Raw genomic sequence first — 22,353 nt, forward strand, 5'->3', positions numbered from 1 at the left:
AAGGATTGGCTCGCTCGAGCGCGTGTGTAAGTTTAATAAGCCATGAAGCTGTTTGCCGCTATGACCAGGGGGGGTCAACCTTTTATATTCCAGATTAATTTACATGGATCGCCCCGCGGGCTCTCGTGAAATTTGCATTCGTAAATAGGCGATGTCGAAAGTGGTGTGCGAAATTCGGAGAGATGCGCAAAGTTTGCGAGAAGGTGATATTTTATTTAAGAGGTGTTAATATTTTATGGTTTAATTATAGAGGTTTATGGTAATGTTTCAGATATAAATGACAAAATGGCACATTAAATATTGATGTGACAGCGATGAAGGTCACTAGTTTTAGGATTATGACTTTTTGATTGAGTTTCAAGATAATTATACTTGAAAAATCAACAAATGGTATTTTTAATATACTTATTTTTAAGTGGACTTAACCTTTCAATATAAATTAAAGTATTAGCATTTTCATTGCTCTACAATACTTATAAAAGTGTAGCCTTAGTACGAATTAAATTAACATATATAATTAATACATTAATTAAAAAGCTATACAATTTCATAGTGCTTATAAAAATAATTATAGGTGTTTTGTTAAAGAGCTCTGGACGTCTGATGCTTTAAATTAATAAACAACAATAAGTCATTACAATGCCATTGTGTATGTCAACTAACAGACAAAAATCTGATAATGTGTGGTCATTTAATCATTATGGCTGACCCCCTCTATGACGGATATTCTTAGAAGCATGCGTGCAGACATAATTTCTTATAATATTACTAATGTTGTTGGCAACATAAGACCAAGATTTAGTGTGCGTAAGGTTGTTTTTAGTAATTCTTTCATCATTATATCAAATAATTTCTGTAAATTAAATAAATCAATTGCAGGTATTGATAGTTATTTATATTTATGTTTCATTTCTAAAGCTACACAAGGTTTTTATTACAGATAAATGTTCTAATCAATACTGTATTCTCTATGTCAACTCCCTTAAGCAAGATAGGATAAAAATGATAAGGTGTTTATGTCATTTCGCTTTTTAAACAACTTATGCTTATAATAATTAATTTAATAAAGACCAAAACTCATTTTTAGGTATAATATTTCAAAGATTTCTTCTCGTAGCGTCTAGTTATAATACATATCATTGTCAATATCAATTTATATTTTTCTTATTTCCTTCACCATCGCTTGGCAATCTCTGTCACTCACACGTAATATGAGATATTAAAAGCCTGAGTTTCGAGTATGAAGCTTAATTAGGCAAAACAAACCTCGACGCGACAATATTCGGAATGTTTGAATATTATTTTGCTAACGATGTGTTTTTATTTTTGCACGCCGAGCTTTGGTGTAGAATTCCCCTTAATGAGTAAATTCACCCTAGGAACTAATCTGCAAAAGAAAGTATGTTGGTTGGCCTATAACATTTGGAGATGGTTACTGTTATTGTTATATGTTACTGTATAGAACAAAAGCAGTAACCATCATAAAAGCAATTTTATTTAAAGCTCTCTTTAGCTTTCCAATCGAATAAGTTTTATTTAAATTACCCAGTGTAATTATCGGACGGTCACCCAACGGAGGTCTAAAAACCAACCTTCACTAAAGAGGGTGATTTAAAAGTGAAGTTATATCCTGATGTAAATGGCACATCTAGATCAATCAGCCTTGTTTTTTATTCATCCAAATTTCCTCGAATGACCATTATAAAATATGTGTCATTTGATCTGATCCTTGTGGCACTTCAGTGTATTTTAAATACGCAAAAAATACTCTTTCGAGTATTGCAAATCCAGAAAAATCAATGTCTTAGGAGAACCTAAAATTAAAAAACTTGCTAGTTGAGATTAAATGCTACACTTTATCAAAACCTATTAAGAAATTTGTAGACATATATAACATAAAGTTAAATATTTATTTCAAGAGATTTTATTACCTCTTTTGTGAGAGAAAGTTACAGTGATTAAAAATAATAGCTAAAAAATATGGTTCAAAAGGCTTGCTGCAATTACGCTTCAACAGAAGAAGTGCATTAGCTAGAAAAAATAAAATTTTACTTTATAAATAGCTTATTTGACCAGTAGTGACATACGCTTGCTCGGTGTGGAGTAGCACTATTTTTTTTCTAAACTCAAAGTCATTTAAATACAGTGATAAAAATAATATAAAACACAAGTTTCTATACTATTCTTTTAAAATTTAAAGGATATTTCCATAAACATACTGCAAAATACTATAAAAATATTACTCGAAACCATATTAACCCAAATTGACACACTTATATTTTATTAATTAGTTGCAAAAGTTGACCCAATCAGCCACTAATCCCGAAAATGTAAATGGTAAAAAAAAAGTACATTTATCATATGATTTACGCAGTACTCGTTTTTGCTGTTTCACTTTTATGCGGTTAAAAATAAATATTTTATTTTAAAAATACTCAAAATGAAACATATTTGCCTCTACACATGTAGCACAGTAATATACAAACGCATAGGTCAATAATTACTTTTACTTCTTGCACTTGATCTACATATGAAACCTCTTCCACTGGCCATGCAGTGTGGCTTGAGCTGCTTTTTTGAGTGTTGCTGAAGATTTTGCATACTTACTTTTTAAGTTAATGCAACGCTATCGTTTTAGTACAAATTTCATTCTATGCCTTGATTTACGCGATATTTCTTGGAACGTATCTACCGCGTAAATCGAGGGATGAGTGTATGCCAAAAAGAGAATTTAGAAAACACAACTAATTATTATCATATAACATTATTATTTGTGTCAAAGTATATTTATATAAATTAAAATTAGCAATGATAAGATTTTTTAAATTTATTATGAATAAAAAATAAAATAAATTTTTATATGTTTTAAATGTAGGGGTTATTTAGTTAATTTAAAATACCTTTCGTAGATTTTTTAACATTTTATTACTGATTTAATAAACTTCTTTGAAACGTTAAGCCATTCAAAGTTAAATATAGAGATATTTCAATTTATAATAATTATTTCCTGTGCTCTGTTTGAGCCATTATGTATACACTAGAGTAAAACGTTTTTCGCTAAGGTGTTTTTGTCTTGAAATTTCATTAAATTTTGGATGACCTGCGAAAACCGTGTCGGATACCAGACGTCTAAACTTCCTTTTGAATTTGAGAATAATTTAGCGTTTTTAAGAAGCATTGTGTAATAAAACCGATTTTTTTTATTATTTATATAATTTTTGGAATATATTTCTTTCTCCGTTGTTTTATACGTAAAAACGTAGTCAGTGATTGTGTATTTTATTGTTTGTTTGAACAATATTTATCCTTTAATTCTTATTACAATACCAGGGTTTAAGCCATGTTTATTTTATTTAAAATAAATTATAAGCTCTCACCATATTCATTGAAAACATTAACAAAAATACATTTTTCAAGGATTATATAAGGCTTTGTTTATTTTTTTCGTGCGTTAAAATACGCAATGTATGGTTACAAATATATATTTTTTACATATTTACAATAAGAATATTTGCGATATATACCATTGAACATTAGTCAGAGCTTTCAAAGACGTTGTAAAATAATTCATTTTCAATCGATGCCCAAACTCTTAAGATAGCGTTTTCGCACAATTGTCGGAGAGAAAATTTACATGTTTATCTCACTCCGGCATACATAAGAATTAATGCTTTCCAATAATATATTGGTTACGGTAATTTAAATGTTTCACGTTAATTAAACATCTCACAATCAGCAAATGTTTTATCAATCGAATAAAAATAGCTATTTTTATAAATAAATTCATATAGTTTTTTCTATAACAAAATAAATACATGACTGTGGATGTGCAGTAACATATTTTTTTAGTGATATGAAAGAACAATAAAAGTCTAGAAAAGTTTAGGAAAAAGCTTCATTAAATAGTCTATATTTGTGAATATATCGCGTGTTTTGCGAAACATGAGATCTCTTTGAGCTTTGAACAGTGCTTTCAACATTTTCTCGTATACGGCGCACCAAAGCTCTTCCCAGAACTCTATTTATTAACATAGAAATTTACATTATAACAATATTGTTTTATCTGTCCTAGATCTTCATATATATAACATATATTACATAGTTGTGTCATAAGTATTTTCATAGGATATAGTAAATTTACTGCTCCACTTCACACATTAAGATAAATTTATGTTTTATATATCCATGTAATTGATTTAGATACAGAAGGGCGAATATTATATTAAATGATAAAATTTTAAGCATAAATGTTAAATGCCACTTTAATAAGTATATACGATAAATCTTTTAATCGTACGAAATGATTTGGTACACTTTTTTTTACTTCAATATTAACCTTGATTTGGATCTGAACGAAGAATTTCATTATATAAACACATCAAAGTAAAATTGTCTTCGAGAGGCGTTCGGTCAATCTATCTCCATCAACCACGAAGACACTGGGCAAACAGAATGGCGAACTAATAAAAGGAGAGAGATGTGTTCTATGACCTCACGGGGAATTATTTTTTATATTTATTCATTGGTTATATAAATTAGATATTTGTAACGCGTTTATACGTAGATGTAAAGCATTCGTCAAAATTACTGTTTTTTTTACAAATTGGCTCCGACTCGAATGGAACGCTCTTTTGATCAATCTAAAGATTTTTTATCTTGAAAATTACATCAATGTCAAAAATATTAAATAAAAAAATGGCTCATTAGTAATTTTGTTTATGTGTATTATATTTCACGTGCTAAGTAATTACATACATGAAATAAAATGTATTTTGAATTGAATGATATATCATATAATATTTAATAATGTATATATTGAATATATCCTTTATGGAATAGATGGTTTGATACGTTTTTAAAGTAATGAGCATGGTCTAGTACTTTCTTTTTTGTGATAATATTAAAAAAATATTCATAATAATCATGGACTTATACCACTGATATGTCGCGTTGTTAATACAGTAAAATAAAAATTATATCCTGGGAAAATTATATTATTAATTTAGTCTTAACATTTGCATTAAATTTAATTGTGTGGTATGTTAAAACTATTTTTTAATGTATAAGCTACTATTAATGTTAACTTATGTTTAAACTAAATACCCAGATAATTTAATTATTATGATGCTGTTTATATTCGGATAAGAATAAAACTACCTTATAAAATTTTGAAAAGTTATCGAACATTTAATTAAGATATTTTACTAAAAAAAAAAATTTTCTATTCTATCATAATGTATTATTTAAGCATCTCTCTGCCTTATCTAATAATACCAAACTTGGTCGTATTCAAAATTAATCCTGAATGGATTACTGATTCTTGATATTCAATCCGAGGGACTTTAGTTTGTACGTATAAAGCGGCAATATAATACATACACGAGTTATAAATTTTAAGTTCTGACTGAATTTTACAATTAAAAAACAGTTGTCGATTCCGTTTTACTAGAAACAGAAAACGGGTCAAAACAATGACAATTTATTTGTTATAATTCGATGGGCAAATACGATGCCTCTACGATGTGAACCATTCTCTAGTTAACTTACTTATTTATTTTTGAAGATCCCGTTCCACTGTCACTAACCTTCTGTATTTTACTAAAACAGTGACAAAATCTTTTGAAGCGGGAATTCAAGTGACGACATATATACGAGTTTAGAGAAAGCTTTTGCCAAAGCTTGTCATGAGTTAATAATAAAAAAATTTGGACCTCGGTTGCTCGGATGATTTAACTCGGTTATTATTTATGCCATCGTAGTTTGTATTTTGTTATAACAGCCGGAATATTGCTTATAAGAGCCGTTGATTTTGAAAGTGGGTCAAGTCTTATTATGTTATTGTAGGATAATTAATGGTTTGCATTTGAACTGATTTAAAAATAGATTTATTTTATATTGTTTTTTAATTAAAATCGCGTTATTTATTCAAAAAACATGTTTTTAATAGGGTCCAATCACTTTAAAAAACAATTATTTTATGAAAATATTGATTTAATGTTTTTAAGAGTTTAATTGTAATATGAAAAAATAGAATCATTTATTTATTTATTTTTTATTTTATTGCTACCCTAAATTCAATTTTTAAAGAAAATATTTCTGATTAAATGTAGGACGCGAAACATTTTTGGAGTAAAAGTACTATGCAGAACTCTCGTTAGTTATCGCACGTAGTAACTAATAGAGTTAGAGCGCGTGACGAACGGTTTATATTTGATATTCGCATTCGTAACTCGTTTACCTTTAAACCGTGTTACTTTTAATGTTTGTTAGGGCAAAATATTCTACGTTTTATAGCTTTACGGCTCGAATTTCCGCCGCAATTCCCCGCAGTCGTGACAAGAAGAAAACTTTCGGTTAAATATTAAATGAGAACGTGCCCTTGACGACATCGTGAATTAGATGATAAATAATACACAAAATACTCTTGGTGCGAAAACCACAGACGGGTTTGATATACATTTTTAATTTGGAGGACCTGCGAGTGATACATAAAATATTGTTATTGGCCAAATTTCAATAAGCGATTGAATCAACAAATCACGCTTTTTATTTGGGTTTGCTAAAATACGAAGCTATGTTTATTGTATATGTCAGAAAAATGACGTTCGGTACACTTGTAGGTGAAGAGTATAAAAATATATTTTTATTGTTATAACCGACAAGTCGGTTTTTTATAATAAATAATTTAAAAGTAGTAAGGCAGCATAATAAATGTGTTATAAATTAATCTATTTACCTATATTAAAATATTTATTTTAACTATAATAAGTATTAAAAAATATATATCATTGATTGGCGCAAGTATTGTAAAAAACTTTTTTAAACACAATTAACTATGTGTATTTAAAAAGCACGTTATTGTTTATATTATATACATATACAATATATATTATTACTTAAATATGCTGACCTAAAAATTTGCAGAAAAAAATCTGATTTATTAAAAATATTTCTAGTGTTTCATTAACGAGCTTTTAATGCAATAAAATATTTATTTTGATTTAAATTCTTGAAAGTCATAAATAAATTGGACCATCTATTGTTAAATTTTTGTGATGTACGATATATAAATGTGTACTATGTAAATCAGACTTATATCTTCATTTATGATCCATTAGGTGTTCATCGAACCAATAAATCGCGTCTATCTAAAGTTAGGTAAAAATATATTCATAAGTTTTTATCGGATTTAGACGCAGCAGAAGAGCGTCTTAGCATCGCCAAAATTTCAAGATTTTACGAAAAAAATATACATAAACCTGGTGAGTTGAGTGCGTGTGATTTTTATTTTATTTCAGAAGTGCATGAGAATACTTTTTATTATAATTTGAGATTTCGATAAAATAATGCGATTTAAATGAGCTTTTAACTACAATTTATATATTATATGATATTGCGGCGTGTCCCATATTTGGTTGCTTTTTTCTAACAAAATTAAATTATAAATATATTTTTGCTTTTCTATATTTTTTAATACATATTCATGAATACATTTTTCCACAAAATTCACATACATACAAACACACTTGAACGAGAGCTTCTGAAACACGAAATACGATACTTCATCAAAACCTAATATATAGTAATACATATTTTGCCGTACACGGTTCAGAAACCATTGATCTCAAATGAGTTTTGTTCGATCGTTCAAAACACAAACAAACCGCTGAGTATTTGCCAAAAGTTATTTATATATGTACAAAGTAGGTTCTGTTTCACGATAATCACTTGATGTACGATATCGTGGCTTATTAAACTTTAGTTGAAACACACAAGCTCCGAAATACATGGTCAAATAATTAGTTCACAACTGTTTGTAGTTGGCGATGTTTGGTTTGGCTTTCAATGACGTTTAATTTATACATGTCCAGTAACGAAACTGTTCAAATATGATGCAGACAAAGTTGCACGTATGTAGATACATAAATATTAATTGAAAATGCTCGAAGCATTATCCAAACATATAAAAATAAACAGGAGCTGCTTTCATATTCATTTAACAGTTTTATATAGTACATACAATATATCAACTGAAATATATTTTTTACTAAATAAACAATTTAAATGATAATTTTTTGGATTAATTGTATTAAAAATATATTTTTTTTATGATTCTTCTTTAACATAGCTTCCTCACTGCCGAGGATCGTAACCATGACCACTCTAATGCATTCCTTAATAGCATCTTGATGCATTTTTTAATAGTATTATAAAACTCTGCAGGTAAAATAATTTATTCAAAGCTGAATTCGTGTTATTTCGTGTTATTTTTTTTTTTAATTAGATATAATTTTTTATTAATGATCCAGTTGGCAGATGACTTGTAAAGAGTTGTTTTTGTATTTCACAATACTACTTTTTTTATTAGTTTCTAAGATGTGTTTCAGCGCTCTTCTGAATTAATTTTAATTTGAGACACCTCATTCATAATAACCCTGCAATTTTATTTCTCACGGGTTCAACTTAAGTGAAATATTTTTTGGTTTGATTTTTTTTTTTAGTTTCAACCTTACGTTATCATGTCGATTGTGTTTCAAGCCACAATCTGCACCTGGTTTTTATATTTAATATAAATAATTTTTATCTAATTTTAATCATTATATAATCTATTTGCTCTCGATATATATCTCAATGTAAAGTATATGTATATAAACGTCTGTAAATTATATAAATGTATATAAAGCTGCAGCACTCTAATATTATTATAAATTGATTAAGCACATTTATTATACTAAAGAAAAAAAAATTAAATATACTGTAGAAAAACTGTGCTTCGTCTCGTTTACAATTTATTCGCTCCACAAAAATGCAGAGCCGCGGTGACTGTAGATGCAATTAAATTCAGCCCAATCGTATTTTTAGATGTACAAGTAGTTTATTATAGAGCGCTAATAAATTATTTAACGTAATATAGTACACGTAATATTCATTTTTAAATTATTTTTTCCGCCTTGATCAAACATTTTTTTTATTGATATTTATTGCCTTGAAATTTTAAAGTTGATTAGTTTAAGTTGTTAATGGTATTACTTAACTTTTTCATAATATATAGTAAACTTCGTAGTTTGTTATAAATTAAATAAACTTATATATAATAGATGTCGGTGCACCAAAGTTTTTCCAGCACTTTGATCTAATAACTTTGCCCTATAACAATAAATATTTATCTGAAAGAATTATTAAATAAAATAATTTTATATACTCAGGATCTAAATAAAAAATCTAAGTACGCTTATATTATATAGATTGAGAAATGGCTGCAAAAATCTTTTTCTTTTTTTTTGTAAAAAAATACAGTGTCACTTACACAATTTATCATTTATCGTTTTTTAAGCAGTGAAAAATTATGAAATAAATAAAACAACTAAATTTTATGCAGATGTAATTTTTCAAACGCCCCCTATATATTTGCCAGCTATCTACTTATTTTACATTGTTACGTCCCAAGAGAAATGTAAATGGAATATTTTCCCATACTTTTGTTATTCTAATCTTCGCCGTTCAACATTCGGCGTTTTCACCTGGCAAGTGGGCGTAGTGGGAATGAATGACATCGTTTATCTCAAAACACTCTTCGCGCGGCTAACGATCCCAATCTCTCACATAATGAGCGGTTTGCTACTCATAAGAGTCTAGAATTATAACAAATAAATAAATACTTGTACAATAGGGAAGATTATTATAAAATATATAATTATATTTAACTCTATTGCTGTTATTATATTCAATTTAAACTTGTCACTTGTCACTATTTCTCAAACCTTAACGTAATATTACTCCTAAAATCTACTGGCTCACAATTATTTTTATGTGCTATGCTCTTCATGTTTTTTATCAATTTAAAGCAATAAATCTTCTGAGGAAAGTATCCTAGCCAAGCATTTATTGTTTTAGAATCATGAATCATGTTTTAAAATCAGCATAAATTTTTTTTAAGTATATATTATTAGTTAAAGAATACATTTTATACATTACCTTAATGAGCATTTATATCACTCATATTTCATATTGTATAACTACAAAGGGTATGTGTAAATGAAATTTAATTAAATAAAAATATAAAATTTTCCATTAATCAGGATTTTCCTTTGAATTTTTTTACATTTTTAATCCGTTGACTTTAAAAAACGCGTTTTAATCACAACCGTAAATTTTGCGTGTATTTTTTCCCAGTTGCGTATTTAAAATGCGATAAACACGATACTTATGTACGATATATAATACACAAGGGTCAGACCCTCGACACGGTCCGATGAAAAATTCCTAGAAAGGGTCAGAGTCAATATTTCAATATCCTTTTATATTTACTTTATCTTTTTCTAGCTATCTTAAAATATTTTCTTCTCATATGATATATAAGGATAGGGTAATAAACACGCGTTTTACAATATACTTATGTATAGATGCATAAAAAACTATGTAGATATGTTCATAAAGCAAAAATTTTTAGTCAAACGATTATCGCTTATTTATAGGATTTATTAATATTTAACTCTTATGTTTAGAATCATTATCAAATATGTTATTTAATCAAAACTATTATTCTTATACATTATTTAACGAATTTTCCGTAAGTTACGGAAAATTCGTGACCATGGCTGGAGCATCACAGCCGAAATATGGAAAAGTGAGTTAAAATCGTAATGAATCCCAAATTCCAAAATTTTTTTTTTTTTTTTGATAAATATTGGCTACGGATGCCATTGCAATCTTACTTGTATGTGAGCGTCTGACGTTTCGAAGACTGTCTTTTTTCATTATCGAAGAGTAACTCGGAGTCAATCTCCGAGGATGAAACGTCAGACGCTCACATACAAGTTAGATCACCATAGCATCCGTAGCCATATATATTATATAAACAAACAGACAAATATATATTTAATTTTCATGTTGTATCTGATAATTACAAGCCTATTAAATAACCTTAAGGTATAATTTACATGCTCTACTTTTTAACGATGTGTATTTCAACGGATCTGATTAAAGTTCTTTATATTACTTGCGTTATCTTCCATCTCCACCTTTATTTTTAACAAGTAAGAAATTTTCAGCTTTGATTATTTCAAGATTGTTGTTCTTCCGGTCTGAAATTATTGTGTTTGTTATTCTCGCATTTTCTTACGAGGTAAAAGTCTTTAGCAACTTTTCCATCAACGAAAGGATCTGTTCATTGTCGGTAGATTTTTTTTACGATCCTAATTTTATATATTTTTTAAATGAAAAAGAAATATATTGTTTATACCGCAAGTATAGATAAATCACATACTAACGCGGGCGGATTATCATATAAAACATTTTACTGCCTTTTCATTCTAAAAGAAAGAGCTTAAAATAGCCATATGTTTTTACGACCCCGTTACTGCGTTTTTATCGACATTTAAAATGCACACGAACTGTGCAAAACAAACTTAAAAACGAGTAAGTTTGCTGCCTTATAAAATATTTACATTCCCATTTTCCGAGAATTTTTTTATAATATTCGTAAAACTTTACAATAGTCAACCACACGATGTGTTTAAATAACTTCGAACTCGTATCATGTGGTCTGATTTTAAAATGCTTGTTTCTCATAAACTATTCAACTATAAGAAATACCAGTTGCCACAATATTTAACTAACGTGGGATAAAATAATAAGGGTAGGATAAAAGGAATGATGAGCTTACAAAATTAAAAAAATTTTTCGCGATGCTGTGTGTGATGCACAAATTTTTGTAGCAACAACGATTATTATATAGTTTTTTTTATATCATTAACAGTTATTTATAAGCATTTGTTTTGGGTCATCTTGTACAAAAACTAAAGCATGTTTCTACAATATATCTTCAAATGCATGGCGTAGCCATCAAGATTGTGATCATGCAATCTAAATATTATGTTTCATTGAACGCAAATTAACATATTGGCTTATTTATAGATTTTTACGATGCATACTTAATAATATTCATTGTTTTTGTTACAGATGCCGTTGAACTCTAAATAAAAATAAAAATGTCTGCGCCTACAGAGCAAAATCCAACGTGCGAGATTGTGTCCAATTCTGGATACGGTAGTGGAGATGAGACTTCCAGTCTTTTGGTACATACACCATCCGTGACCGTCATTACTTCCGGTCCGGTTGATAAGGACAGCAATGGACCTTCTCCTGCGATTAAGCAGCATCCATCTAAACCTGTCCTTATGCGACAAGATTGCACTTCAAGATACTTATCAACCTCTCAGCATCCCCAATTATCCGGAAGCGGTGGTTTGGGAGGCAGCGAAGAGAGTCAAGCTTCCATCAAAATAGAAGAATCAAGCACCAGATCGGTTCCAGATATAGAATTGCACTGTCGCTTGGACACATCTACGGGTAACATAGTTGTGGGAGACAGACAGCACGTGTTCACATCTCCAGTCATCAGTATACCGGGTTCTTGCAGACATAGAAGTTCAGTTAGCGGCTATCAGCTAATTCCGCAACAATCTTATTCAAGGTGCAGAACTTGCGAAAGGAGAGCTTCTACCACTCCTTTATCGTCTCTGCACTTAGCCAGATCTGTGTCTAGAGAGAGCGTTAGATCAGCTTTGCATATACCATGCGCTTGTAATCATATGCATGGAGGTGGTACTTGCTCAGCTTTGCAGCCTCCGACTGTCCTATTGACCACCAGTTCGAGCAATAGGATAATAAGGCAAAGCTCTCAACCGGAAGCTAGCGCTATAACTTGTTGCGCAGGACATTGCGTTCATCAACATCATGCTCCGAGTGCTTCTCTAAGACAGCTGAGGGAACCTGGAGATGGAATTGCTGGAATCGCAGCAGACTCGCTCAGGATCAACGGCGCCATGCGGCAGTTCAGACAGGTAGTAATATATGTTGTACAAAATAACTTTAAATGTAGTGGTTTAATGTGCTAAAATGGTTCAAATAATGGATAAACATTTACGCAAAAATCTCCGACAGGTGTCACTAGTTTTAAATACTTTAATTTTTTTATGTAAAATATTTTTTTAATTATAACATATACTTTATGTATTTTTGTTGTATTATTATTATTATTTTTTAAATCCCATCACGATATTATTTATTATTTTTATTTTCAACAAAAATACACAGGAATAATATTTCTCATTAAAGGTTTGAGAATTAGCTAAGTTATTATGTATAAATAACAATTTCCACCGCCAGGTGACCGACATTTTCCAGTCCTAGAAAATTCAGTCGAATTTTCTAGGACTGGAAAATTTATTTATTAATTTAATTTAAAATTAGTTTTAATTATATTATATAAATCAACTGTATGTACAATAGAAAAATTGATATTTTATTTAATATATACATAGATAGACTTTATGACTGCTACCAAATAATAAAATATATATGAATTTAAAATTACTAATAACAGTTTCTCGGCTATTCCTTTAAAATATCTCGATTTAAATTTGAGTAAAAGTTTGTCTTAGTTTCGTGTTTTGATTTAATAAAACAATTAAGCAAACATATAAATTAAAAAAGTATGTCAACGTGAACATACATTGTAATTTACATAGCGCCGGGTTAGTGGTTAACTTAATCTTGGAATCCAAGACGGTATACCCAACACGTATAATTTAGGCATAACATATTTAAAACAGAAACTTTTGCGTCGCGTTTATTATACTTTGCAAGTTTACTTAGGATGTTGTTATTTGTTAAGTTTCAATTGTTGAGTTCGAAACTAAATTCAAACTATGTCCTTGTCGGGCGTAAATATTCAGTTATATTATTGCATGAGTTGCGGTCAGATAAGTTGTTTGCCTAATCGTAATTCGCTTTTGGAAAAAACAAAAAAATATGAGGCATTTTGATTCGCTTTCAGAGAAATACGTATTATAGTTGGAACTGCTCAATTTGCATACCAAACGCGCGACGATTGCTGTTTCGTCGAAACGCTTTTCTTTGTGTTTGCTTGGTAACTTTGGGTAAACGGTCGAAAGTCTCTTTTGTTTAAATGAAAACTTGATGGGAGACATCATGATGCCATTTTAGAGACAATCGCTGAAACACATACAGTACAATTGAGCTAAAGACAGGACCGCAAAAAAAACCACAATAGATTTAAAAAGCGGATTAAAAACTCAAAATGAGCTACTCACAAATGGGCAGAAAGGTTAGTAAGAAATTAGGTAAAATTAGAAAAAGTTATAAATATAAATAAAATAGTATGTATTTTTAAATTATATGTAATAAAAGTCAACATTAGTTTATGTTGAAATAGAACTTACATTTGATTCTATATTATTAATGATTAAATTAAAGAGCTACTTCATCAATGCTTGATATATGCGTTTATTAAAAATTAAATTTTTAATTAGTAGGTGCTACCTAATTACAGTTAAATTATTTTGATCGTACAAATTTTGTACATAGATAGATGAAAATTGATATTATTATTTCTATTATTGAATACGGATGTAATCGCAATTTATATTTTAAGCCAATGTCTGACGTTTCTCTATATTTATATTAAATAACTCCTAGTGGCTCTAAGGTGACGGCTAAGCCCAACCAAAATTTACCACTCTTAGACAACCTTTTGTCTTATATATCATTCTATTTTCTGCTGCTTTATACCAATAATAATTTAGGCGCTAATTAAAATAATGTGATATTACATAAGTCTTAAAACCAGTGCTGTGGAGTCGTTTAAAATTTTACCTGACTCCGACTCCGATCTTAGCAATTTTATTAAGAATATTTTCTATTAAGGAGAAAATATACTAATAATATTTGTTATGACTTGTAATAATGTGGTATTTTTAATACAATACTATTTAACAGAAAACACAATATGATGATTTAGTGGTAGTTTAAGACTAAGTATAGTTTTAGTGACATGAATTAAAAAATAAATTAATATTGAATTGAAAATTAAAAATCTCAGTAATAAAATGATATTATAAAAAATAAATTTCAATAATGAAAATTAGTGACAAAAATAGTGAAACGAAATATCTCAGTTTTTTACATGTTTAATATTATTTACAGATATTTATAAATTTGGACCCGTAAATAAAATAATTAATTTTAATTTTTATGCGAGTTTTACGATTTATTTAGATCACAAACATATACCTTACTTTAAGAAAATTTAGTTGGCAGCACAATATACAAAAACTTGAGAGTATTTAATTTTAAAATTATAACATTAAACTGGCATGTTTAATTAGATATACAATGTAATAATAGCAGGTTAATAATAAAATTTATATAATAGTATATTTATAAATAATTTATTAGTAAAATCCGTTAGTTAAAATAATAAAGTAAAAATATGTAATTTAATTAATTTTTTCTCAATTTCTTTATACAAAATTAGTGTTTTTTACAATTACAACTCTATGGATTACTATGAAAAAGGTAGGAAGTAAATTTTGGCTCTAATTTGAACAAACAAGCACTTGTAATTGGCTTCACTAAAAATAACTAAAAAGTAAATTATGTATATATACAATATATACAATAAATAGAATAGTATTGTGTGTTTTCTTAAACAATAGAATAGTGAGTCAAATATCACAAAATTAGTTTGCAATCGATGTTAGATTACACTTAAAATGATGTAATAAATATATTTTATTAGATTTGTATATGTTATTTTTGAATGTGTGCAATATTTGTGAATCGATATTTATACGTGTATTGTGTACTGTGATACCTTTGCTCTTATCTGTTTCAAGTACATATAATACAATGGACTTATGAAACATATTCATATGAAAATTTAAAAGCAGATACAAGATTGTGCATTGTGCAAAATTCATAGAACGTACATTTTGGATAATAATATTAGCGTATTTTCGAGAATGCTTATTAAAGTATTTTACTTAAGCTTTATAATTGCGTTATATTATATAAGTAAAATTTAAAATTAAGAACATATGAGGACCATTATTTATTAGTTGATATGCTGACCTCTTTCAGACATGGCCCTTTGTTCGCTGCATTTGCTTGCATCTCTATTATATATTTAAATAATCAATGAATAAATTTCAATGGGGTTGTAGTTTAATAACATATTTGCTGACCTAATTTGGCGTATATTATTATACAAAGAGTTTTCCACCTTGCTCGCGATAATTCGCAATCGCTTAGCGCGGTCTTAAAATGGCAATCGTCTAAGAAACACTTTTCCGTATTCTGGTTATTATCCTATCGTATCGCGTTAACGAGTACATAAAGCCAATCGAAATAAAAGCTCTGATATAAAAGCCAAGTGTGCAGTTTATGGCTTTTGAAAAGAGAGAGGTGGAGAACGAGTAACGAAATAACGGCAGCCGTTACACAAATGAAACGGCATTAAATTGATAAAACAAACGCAGAGAATTATTTTAAATTTGCATTCGGAACCTTAGGGCATATTTTTTTTAAGTGTCAGCTTTACAACCATTACATAAATAAATGGTAGTGAATGTAGAAATATATATACTAAAATTTTGTATCTATGAACCTAAAACAAGGGCTAAGTTGAAATTAAACTACTGACTCGATGGTGATTTTTATAAGCAATAAATAATTTTTATAAGCAATTGCTGCTTAATAAATCTAAAAAATAAAAATAATATAATAATAATGATTCTATATTGTATATTAAATTACAACTATTTATTTTACTATGTTGTTTTAACGTACTTCATCCAAAAAATTCACACGAGCTCTTAAATGTTTTGAAATTTAGTTTTTAACAACGCAACATTCTTTTCAGACAGTCGAAAGTAATAGTCGCGTTTATTACAGAGAAAATATTCTAGAAGCGTTCGTTCGAGAGGAAAAAAGTAAATGCATTTTTTCACGAAAGAACATTCTGAAACGTCAGAAAGGACTCGAAAACTTTTTAAGTTATAACTCTCGCGATTTTTTTTTTGTTTTCACATTATGGCGTAGAATAAAAAATCGCGAATACATTCGTCTTACTTAGGTCGATCGGGAAAATTCGCATAATAAATCACAATTGAACGTGCAAACAATGTCGTATTAGATGATGATATATCATGTTTTATTTTTAAATCGTCACTATTCAATAGTGACGATTTAGAAATAATATAATAATTATTCTTAAATTTAGATTAGTGTTAGATTGTCAAGACTAATAAAAAAACATATCATCGTTTTCTTAATGTCTGTCACTATAATAAATTTTTTTTAATCATAATTAAATAAGTTTGACATTTAATAGTAATTTGTATATTTGATTTAATATATAAACTCACTTTTTACATTACAACTATATGGTTTATTATTTCCTGCATCTTCCTATCTTTATATTATTTATTTAAATATTTTGATTTGATGTGTATATATTTTATTTAAATTATATAACTACCACATTTTGTATTATGTCTTTATATGTTTATATGTAAAATTCGACGTAGTTTTGTCTCAAATTTTTTATATGTTAATATACATTTAAGAATTCACGAAACTATAACGAACTTTTATATATTTTAGAATAACAAACTAATATTTTAAATTTACATTCATTGTGCCCAAAAAACCATAACATATGATATATGTAATTTTAGGTGAAGCTAACTAATGCTACATAAAAAATAATTGGTATAAAAAAATAATTAAATATGTCTTCTCAAAAGGTAAAATATTTTATGTGGATATGCTTTTTTTTAAATAGCTGTCGTCTATTGCAATGTTACTTGTAATTAAAAAAAATAGTTTTTCTGTAGCATTAATTTTAAACCTAATATCTGTATGTATATATATTTTAGTTCTCAATTTTTTAACACAACTCTATAATAATGTTTTTAATATCAGTGATTTTAAATTTAGTAAGAAGCAATATTGATTGTTAAAAAGATACGATAATTAGCTTTAAAAAATAATTTTTATACAATTATTTTTAATATAAACTATTTTAAATTTTTTTGCAAAATAATAATACAATAAATAAAAAACGTAAAAATACATATGTATTTTTATGTGTTTTTATTCACACAATAATCAATGTATAATTAAATAAAATACTGCAATATTGTTTCATTCAATTATATTCTTGGGTCATACTATATTTTTATTAATTATTTAATAATATTTATAAAAAGCAATAATTTATGATACAGAAATTGTTTTTACTACATATTAATAATTTTACATTGATACATTTATAAAAAAAATATCATAATAATTTTCTCAGTATAAAAAAATATTTAATTAGTATATGATAAAAAGTATTGCTGTAAGAAATCGTCGCATTTTAAAAATCCTTTTTTTTCAACAAGCAGTTATTAATTTATCGTATCTTGATAACAACGATTTTTTAATTAGTGTATTTTAACCGTTTTATGTGTGCTTACTTTTAGATTATTATAACTTATATCACTAATCTAGAACGAGACTAGTGAATAGTATTTTTGGGTCCGTTTTATGTAATTATTTTATATAACATGTTAATGTAATTAATTGTGTATATGGCTTGTGATGTGTGCCGTCATTTTTAACCCTTTGGTGTGATGTGTGTTTTCTACTGCAGGGGGTGCTTCTGTGCCCGCAAACCCTGTCCCAGGCGCGCCGTACCAGACTGAGGAGGGCTTTTACTGAGGCCACCGGGGACACGGTCTCCTATGTCAAAACGGTGGGCCCCTCTAAAAAATAAACATTAGTGCAGATGATTTATCATTTTATATTATCATAATGCATCTCAACGTAGAGACCCCCAAACACCGCAAAACGCCACCCCACCGCCAATCACATCACCACCCACCAGTAATCAGTCGAACACTAACCCTTTGACGGCTGACGTTATGTGTGGTCTTCGACGACGATAAAAGGAGCACTTTAATTTATTAATTCATTATCTAATTTTATGTGCATCGATCCGTACGTATGAATAAGTGAGAGGTAATCCATTAGCGATGTGCAAATGCATGAGTTGTTCGGAAAATATAATTGAATAAATCAAGATCCAAGGACTCGATCACGCGGATCATATCTTGTGTTTCTAAAGTAACATTTGCTTCTTGAGTAAATATTATAATACGCAAAAACAAACATAAAATCATATTCTTATATTTAAAATAAAATATATTCTAGCCTCGGTTCATCAAATAATTATTGTATAATTATATTAAAAGTTTAGATTGTTTACTCATCCTTTGATTAAAGCTTTAGTTAAATAAAAGCTTTTGTATTCAGTCATATTTAATTTGCTTACTTTAGCTGCAGCACTATTATTTTTAATATATAACTTGTTTTTAATAAAACATATTATTATATATTTGTATTATTACATATAAATTAAATATGTATATAATAATAAATAGTGGTATACACATGCATGGACAATCTTCGCTTTATAAATAAGTTCAGTACAATTACAGTATTTATATTTATCAAGAATCAAATTATATATTTCTTATTACTATATAATGAAACTAAGCATTTTAAGCACTTAAATCTAAATTTAAATCTGAAAAGCTTTCACTTAAAATAATGAAAAAGTAATTATTTGCCACTTAACGTGATGCTAAAAATAGTTCATTATTTACCTAATAGCATTATGATTTTATATGTTAATATTTACATATATCCCATCGAAACACGTAAATTGTCTCTATTGGTTAAAAGCTCAACGCATGCGCACGTACATACATATCTATATGCGACACGACATATTTACGTAACTCGCATTAATTCATATTTACGCCATTAATTATGGCGTCGCTCCACTTCATCACTGTCATCATAAAGTTGATAATATTTATAATTCATTTTGAAATGCCGTGTCAGTTGAAATTATTAAAATTTTCTTTTTTAAGCATGGTTCCATAATTCAACATTCGTCGACCACACATAACATACAACGTATCATACTATAATGTATACGCTATAACTCCTGGAAAAGCACTATTACCGCCCTCATCGAAAACTTTTCGAAACTAGTCGTTAAACAAAATGCTTTAGTGATGCACAGATTACCACAGAAGCACTCAGCAAATTTGTAAATATTTTAGGCAGCTTCGCAATATTGTATATAAAATCGATACAAGATAAACCATTATATATATTTTTTATAAAAAATCAGTAAGTAAAAAAGCATTTATTTTAAATTAATTTTATTGACTTATATATTTAAAAATTATTCGTTAAATTATTATTGCAATAATAAATCATTAAAGAGCCAAACGTTTAAGCACTAATACTAATTTTTAGTTAACGCATTAATCTATCTATACGAATATTCTGCCTTAGTTATTTTTTACATATACTCACTAAAATATTGTATTACCTTAATGTTCAAATATTCAATAAATTTGTATCTGAATAATTTTATTGTTTATGTCAGTAAAATGTATTTATAATATATGCTTTTTTATTGTTAACTTCCTAGTGGAACGCCTTGTATACAAATAATAGGTACGGTTTGATCCACAAAAAAAAAAACATATTAAGTAACACCCCCGCTATGTATAGCTTTACCTGTAGATATTCCAAACAGTAATATTTAATTATACGCAAATCCAAAGATAGATTCACGCTTCGCAAATTCAGCAGAACGTCGTGTTCGGTAAGTAATAAATATTTTTATTTATTTAGATTGAATTGTAGTATTTTAGATGTACTCTTTCGTGTGTGTTGTATCTTCTGAAATATTATATGTCATTATGTGATAAAAGAAAACTTTTACCGTGTCCAACAAGTAAGGATATGTTATCGTATATTTAAGGTAAAGTCGAATTCGAAGCTACTACGCATCGTGGGTAATGCTTCGAAACACGCAAAGGTTTCGGAGCTATTTTTTTTTTAATAAAGCTTTCCGAATTTTTCTTTTAGTGGAACTTAAACGTATTATGGTATCGCTAAAAGCTCAACAAAACCGCTTAAATAAGCGTCCATTAGGTAGGCAAGCTATTTTTTTAGAAATGTGCTTTAGTTTAAGTAATGATTGTGCAAAAAACTGAAAATAAATTAAATTATCATAAATACGCACATACTTTACTTAAGTAAAGTTTTATATAAAGATATATAAGTGAAATTTTAGTTGCTTATAATATTGTTATAATAACAATAAGTTATTTTAAATCTAACATCGATATATGTAGATACAAGTAGTGATTAAAAATTTTTGAAGTCACAGAGCACTTTTGATTGTAAGAATAAAATGCGGAGGATCAAAATCATCAAGGTCATAACAAAAAAATGCCTAAGCATTACTTTTATTCATAAATAAATATTACTAATAAATTATTCAATGATTTTAAAAACGAATTAATACATACCTATCTAGCATGGAATGTTTTAATCCGTAAAAACGGTGCTCGCACCTGCTCAATGAAGATATTCGAGGCTGGCCGTTATTTTGTTGAAGTACGGTCCAACGGTTTAGGCGAAGATGCATATTTTTGATTTTCTGGAAGAGCCGACAACCACCTCATTATTAGTAAACTTAAGAGATACAAATTTATCAGTTTTATGTCTCTTTTTGTCAATTTAAAATTAAACATTCTATGCTCAATTTTCTACTTTGTAAATCGTATCGCTTTGTATAAGCTGTGTATAATAATACACTTAAACAAAGGAAATATATTTAATTATAAATAATAAAAATAAAAATAGAGTTGCTTCGCTAATGTATTCTTTTGTTGTCGACCAATGAAAAATAAGCATTCAAATATAAAACAAAATGGCCTACATCAACATGACAACAGTTATTAATAATTGTTATTTATTAATAAAATTTTGCTACGCAACAATAATTTTCATTAATTCGTCATGTGCGTTGTTCAATTTAACTGAATATAAATATTCGAATTGAAAATTAACTAGGTATGTTATAACTATGAAAATGAAATATATACATAATGTGTGTAAGGATTATATTAATACATTGATTAAACTAGATGAATCTTCAAATTTTGAATTCCCGTCAACGGGCTCCGAGGCCGAAAAGTGAGTTTTTCCTTTTATAATACATAAACATTATCATTGCTTCCTATGTAATGTACATATGCGTTAGATTTGACTGAACCAGGTACACTTTAAACGTGAGCATGTAATACAATATATACTTAGTACGTATGAAGATTGAGGTTAATGTTGATCAAACCGTATAAATGCTAATGAAACGTATTTTTTTATCTATTGATATTTGGGGATCTTTAACGACGATCGCGTGACAATGATTGTGATGCAGTCGGTTATTTAGCTAAATAAGTTTGGTTACAGCAAAATAAATTAAAACCATTATTGCAGCAAAAAAATCACTTAAATTGTTCCGTTCTGAGCGACGACTCGCAATATACATATTTGTAGTTTCTTGGATTTTATCTAATAGACGACATTTTAGAATGATTTTGAATATTTGATTGCATACCTGGAATA

The 22,353-nt window shown here is 28.1% G+C and overlaps 1 protein-coding gene across 9 annotated transcripts in view; it reads left to right on the forward strand.

Moving 5' to 3' along the window:
* Positions 1 to 22,353, forward strand: part of SK (small conductance calcium-activated potassium channel) — a 378,167-nt gene that overhangs the window by 73,108 nt on the left and 282,706 nt on the right. For 8 of the 9 annotated variants that reach the window (XM_088181656.1, XM_088181659.1, XM_088181661.1 and 5 more), the window contains exon 3: positions 11,962 to 12,845. The exons of the other annotated variant lie outside the window; for it this stretch is intronic. In XM_088181656.1, the coding sequence (XP_088037782.1) occupies positions 11,991 to 12,845 (855 nt within the window). In that variant the 5' untranslated portion in view covers positions 11,962 to 11,990. The remainder of the gene's footprint in view (positions 1 to 11,961; positions 12,846 to 22,353) is intronic. 9 annotated transcript variants of the gene reach the window in all.

Source organism: Plectrocnemia conspersa, unplaced genomic scaffold, assembly GCF_051122295.1.
Source record: "Plectrocnemia conspersa isolate PC_06_02 unplaced genomic scaffold, ASM5112229v1 ptg000002l, whole genome shotgun sequence".
In the NCBI taxonomy this organism is placed as follows: domain Eukaryota; kingdom Metazoa; phylum Arthropoda; class Insecta; order Trichoptera; family Polycentropodidae; genus Plectrocnemia; species Plectrocnemia conspersa.